This window comes from Daktulosphaira vitifoliae, unplaced genomic scaffold (assembly GCF_025091365.1).
Source record: "Daktulosphaira vitifoliae isolate Bord-2020 unplaced genomic scaffold, ASM2509136v1 Scaffold_105, whole genome shotgun sequence".
In the NCBI taxonomy this organism is placed as follows: domain Eukaryota; kingdom Metazoa; phylum Arthropoda; class Insecta; order Hemiptera; family Phylloxeridae; genus Daktulosphaira; species Daktulosphaira vitifoliae.
The window spans coordinates 1,548-7,204 of NW_026099674.1; the positions used below are offsets into that span (position 1 = coordinate 1,548).

The window sequence follows — 5,657 nt, forward strand, 5'->3', positions numbered from 1 at the left end:
GCAACCATTTGCACTTGTAAGATACGTCATCGGGACAAATTTTTTTTTTTAACTTTTAGTACAAAAAATAAGCTTTATTTTATCATATATTTAAAGCTCGGTAAATTTTCGTAATATTTTCAAAAGCATAGATGAAAAAGTTATATTTTTGTGCAGAAATATCTACTTTAAATCCCTTCGGTGGAAGGGTTAAAGATCAGATTTTCAAAACATTAATATTGTAGAGCGACGAATCTTCTAGAGGCTGTTGGATATTGCTGTGCCTGTAGTGCTGCAAGGCGAGCGTTTTCTTGACGTAACTCCTCCAATTGATTGCGTAGTTCTTCGGCGTTCATACTTGTTATCGTCGAGGTTACCAATGTAGCGAGGTGTAATATATAGAAGTAATAAACACTTTTATGATTTAATAACAACTATACTATATTACAACGAACTAACAAATAACAGCGAGAGACGAAGCGCGTCTAAGACAGAATGCGTAAGTGATTGACTGATCGACTGATCGATTGACTGGAGCGACGATCTTGCCCTTAAATAGTCAGAGGAATCTTCTAGAGGCGGCGGCGGAACTCTCTAGAACATTCGACCGCCACACGCTTATGTAGAGCGACGAATCTTCTAGAGGCGGCGGCGGCCAAACGTTCTAGAACATTCGACCGCCACAATATTTAATTTCTAATGAAGTTTTCTATGGTTTCAATATAAAAAATAATTATTCTTCTATGTTAATTTTTTAATATGTTACGGCAATTTTTAGAGAAAAAAAATGAAAAAAAAGTTGAAATTAATTTAATTTTATATCGTTATTTTTGGGGGGATTTTCAACATTTACGGGGAACGAGGGCGAAATTTTCATTTTTTGAGAGTAATACTTTCAACTAGATACGATATGTGACCTTTTGACATATTGTCGAGAAAAATTTTTCCAGTGATAGCTGAGAAAAAGTAGTGACGGACACAAAAAAAATAATTAATTCAATAAATTAAAGGTATTTAGAGGAAAAAAAGAAGACTAATTTAATATTGCATCCTTAATCGAGTTAAAAATTAGCTATTTTAGATTCACATAGTAAATCTAATAAATTGAAGATAAAGTAATACAAGATTTCGATTTTTCATTAATCTTGTACTAGCGAAAAAGCTAACCCAACCTAATTGATTCGTATCATGCAGCTAGACTATAGAATGTCAAGTTGTGCACATCGCTTGCTGTAATTGGTTGACACATAAAACTATTTACTCACTAACATGTGTCGAAGAAACAAGGCAAGCAATGGACGCGTAGATGATGGGTGGGGGAAGAAATAGGTAAGCAACGACGCTAAAGATCAGCTGTCTTGTGATATGAAGTATTCGATAGTGTTTATAGCCACTGTTTCACTAGGTCGTTGTTAAAGGCGCTCTCTACCAAAAACTAATATTTTATCTTTTGGCGACTATAAAGCGCAAATATTAATCAGATAGCAGGAAAATGTAAACAAATTGATTAGTCTTACAATGATAATATAATAATTTTATATAAGCTAAATAGTATAAAAAATATACAAAAAAAAATTATATATAAATGAAATAATATTTAAATATTTACCATTTTCATGACTTAATAATTAATACTTACACTTTAATAATGCTAATATTGATAGAAACCAAATTTCTCTAATGTTCTAAAACTATAACATTAATTCTACTGTTTTTAATAATATAATAATAATAAAATAAATTAAAGGTTCTTAGAGGAAAAAAATGGACTAATTTTATTTTTCATTCTTAATAAAGTTAAGAATTAGCCATGTGAGTCTAAGATAACTGAAGATAAAGTAATTCAAGAATCCGATATTTCTTAATTTTTGAGCTAGCGAAAAAATTATAGTTATTTACTAATAAAGAAAAAACACTATTTGTAAAAATTTATAGAAGAAACTGATATTGAAATTTTAAATAGCTACTTATTGGAAAATGGGTTGGTATTTAGTAATTTTCTAAAAAGAAATCTATAGAAATTATATGACTAATATACCAATATCATTTAAAAAACAATTTAAACTTTAGATTTTAGACTCTTTTATCTTAATTTTTATTTTTTGTTGAAAATTTACATTTTGATTTTAGCCACCTGATTATGATACCGTATTTGATGATTCATTTTTAAAAGTTGTAAGTATTATTAATAATGATATCATATCATTAATCTATGGAAAAAATAAAAAATATATTAATAATTCGCTTATAAATCACGATGACATGAATTTGTTATCAAGATCTTGTAAAGACGATTATGAGTGTAGACAAAAAAAAGAGTCAAGCTTAAACAAATTAAGAAAAGAATTAGATTTGTTAGAATGTTTACACACATTTTTATGTCTCCAAATTTTAGATGTATTAAAAAAGGCTAGAAATTTAAATTCGAATCATATTATTAAAATAAATGATCAATATGTAACTGAATATATTATTAGAATGATTTCATTTTTTATTTATGGAAAATTTGTTGTTAATCCTTGGCAATATGATTTTGCGATGAAAGCGATTGATATAGCAAAACTTGAACGAAAAAAGGAGAATACATATGAAATCAGTTTAAAATTTATAAATGATTCTTCATTATTTTTTACTATGAATAAATTTTGCGAAAATTGTAAAAAGACTAATGAAGTTTTGAAATTAATAACTACATTCACATTTAATAAATTTCAAGAAAAAAACATTCAGTTTTCAATACATGAAAATTTTGTACTAAATATTGTAAAGAATTTATTGATAAAAACAAATCTCCCATGTATATCAAAAATGTACAATGCTGCTCATATATTTATACACAAAGGTAATCAATATGAGTATTACACTATGATTGTTTTAAATTTGCAAACTTTCTTGTAGGTTAATTAATAAAGTTTAATGAACATAAAATTATAAAGGGTAATCAATTAGGAATAACACATTTATTTTCTTGAAAACTTTTGTAATTAACTATAAAAATTGTAAAGAAAAATGGTTTGTTCATAAATATATACTTTAATATGTAGTTAAATAATTTATTTATAACTCTTCAGGTTTAAAATATCTTAATTTTAATTTTTAATAATAGGTGTTTTTATTTTATTCTAAGTTTTATGGTATTATAGAAAGAAATATGTTTTTGTCACAAAAGTTAGTCCATATTTAATTTCAGCTGAATTATTAATTCATTAATTAATCAATACAAGTTTTACGCTTATATTTTTTTATAAATAGACGACAATACTTGTCATATGTTAAATAATATAATGTTAACATTACATAATATTATTTTTAAAAATATATTTTTTCTTGTATGTTATTGAAAAAGTTCAATAAATATAAACATAAGGCTGGCTCTTTTTATAAAAACTTTCGTCTCTGTATCCGCCATTTTTTTCGTTATTATATGAAAGTCATTTGCATAAAATTTGATTTTGATAACTTACCTCCTTCATATGTTGAGTCGGGGTTGAAAATTCGCTCTATAGATTAGTTTTACAGTTTTTTGATCATTATTACTAAAAATAACACACTTAGCGTTAAAATGTATAGAAAATAAATTATATATTTTTATATCTTCGTTAAATATGGTTTTTCAAAAATGTAAAATTATATTAACTTGCTCATAAAAATTAAATAAATAAAAAATAATAAAATTTTCTAAAATTCACTTTTTGTACATAAATCATTCTTAACTTTCGAAATAATGACTTTACAACAAAATGTTTCATATTAAAAATATGTAAAATTAAATTTCCTAAAATATTGGTCTTAGATAAAATTATAATCAAGTTTATAGTTTTAATAACACTAAAGACTTAAATACGATTGATTAAAACTATTTATTCAGCGTACTATGATTATAATTAGGGTATATTCTCTGATGGTTTTTTTATGGTATTAAAAAAATAAATAAATATGAGTGTTATAAATTATTGTGGTTATTTAGAAAATAAGTACACGCAGGTCACATGATTTTCATACTTATATTTTATTTAACGAAACTTATATAACCTTTAACATGAACATTGATAAACAATGATACAGTGATGCCACACCTCACGACATCTCTCTTTTTTTATAAAATAATAAATTAACATCAATTTATAAATTAATAATAATAATATAAGATAATACAGAGTTATAAGTTTAATTTAATTTAATTTATTTATTTTTTACACTAATAACTTAAATATTAATTTACAATTTAATAATATTCCTATCTTAAATTCTCTTTTTTATGAATCTCCTATTTCTAACAAATACTCCTCCTGAGTCAACTTTTACTTTGAAGTTTCTTTCAGTAGTGCCCTTATCTATTATAATACCTTTATTCCATAATTTATTTTTTCTTCTTATTTACAACCAAACTAAATCTCCTACTTCAAACTCATCAGGTTTTTTTACATTCCTGTCATAGTATTGCTTTTGCTTACTAAATTTTTTAACCAACTCCTCTTTTATCTCATCAGTAGATAGTATCTTATTATTTAAACAACCTGGATGTAATGTTTTAACACTTCGTTTCATCAAGATCTCTAAGGGAGATAATAAATTATCGCATATAGGAGTATTCCTGTATTCCATTAAACACTTTTTCCAATTTAACCCTTCCTCTAAGGCTTTATACAACATTTTTTTTACTGATTGTATCGCTCTCTCAACCATACCATTAGATTGAGCATATGTTGGCGATGAGTTCACTAACTCAATATCATACTCTTTACTAAAATTTAAAAACTCTCCTGATGTCAACTGCTTACCTCCATCAGACTTAAGTACCTGTGGAATACCGAATCTAGCAAATATTGCTATTAGTGCTGCAATCACATGTTTGCTATCCAAAGAGCTTAATTGCTCAATTTCCACATATTTTGAAAAGTAGTCTACCACTAGTAAAAAGTTTTTGTTATGAATACTAAATATATCCATACCTAATATCTGCCACGCCTCATTCGGAATTTCACTTGGCTTCATTGGTTCTTTACTTTGAGAATTTGCATATTTGGAACAAACTTCATAACTTTTTAAGTTCGATATCCTTATTCATACTTGGCCAAAACAATGATCATTTAGCTCTTAGTTTACATTTATTAATTCCTAAGTGACTGAAATGTATTATCTCTAACACTTCTTTTTGTAGTGAAGTTGGTACTACTATTCTATTGTCCTTTACAATTATATCTTTAATTATAGTAAAAGAATCTTTATGTTGCCAAAACTCTTTATATCTTTCCTCTAGCTTATCATAACTAGGCCATCCGGATCTAATCCAGTTTTTTATTCTAATTAAGACCTCGTCCTTTTCTGTTTCTCTTCTATACTCCTCCAGTTTACTTTTAGACATTGGAAAGTTCTTTAAAGTATTTTGCACCTCTATACTACTAATTTTTAATGCACCTTTATTATTATCCTCCTCTATATAAGCTCTAGATAGTGTATCCGCTATAATCATTAATGAACCTTTTTTATATTTAATATCAAACTCATATAACTGTAGTCCTATCCTCATTCTCTGAATTCTATACGGAGTATCGACCAATGGTTTTTTAAATATAGCTTCTAACGGTTTATGATCACTTTCCACTATTATTTTAGCTTCGATGCGAAGCTGAGAAGGTATTGGTTTTACTATGATGTGTTTTTTTTTTTTTTTTTTT

At 26.3% G+C, this 5,657-nt stretch overlaps 1 protein-coding gene across 2 annotated transcripts in view; it reads left to right on the plus strand.

Annotated features, from left to right (window-relative positions):
- Positions 1-2,113: 2,113 nt before the first annotated feature.
- The window catches only part of LOC126909076 (uncharacterized), a 14,134-nt gene continuing 10,590 nt past the window's right edge, over positions 2,114-5,657 (plus strand). For both annotated transcript variants that reach the window (XM_050691457.1, XM_050691458.1), the window contains exon 1: positions 2,114-2,821. In XM_050691457.1, the coding sequence (XP_050547414.1) occupies positions 2,242-2,821 (580 nt within the window). In that variant the 5' untranslated portion in view covers positions 2,114-2,241. The remainder of the gene's footprint in view (positions 2,822-5,657) is intronic.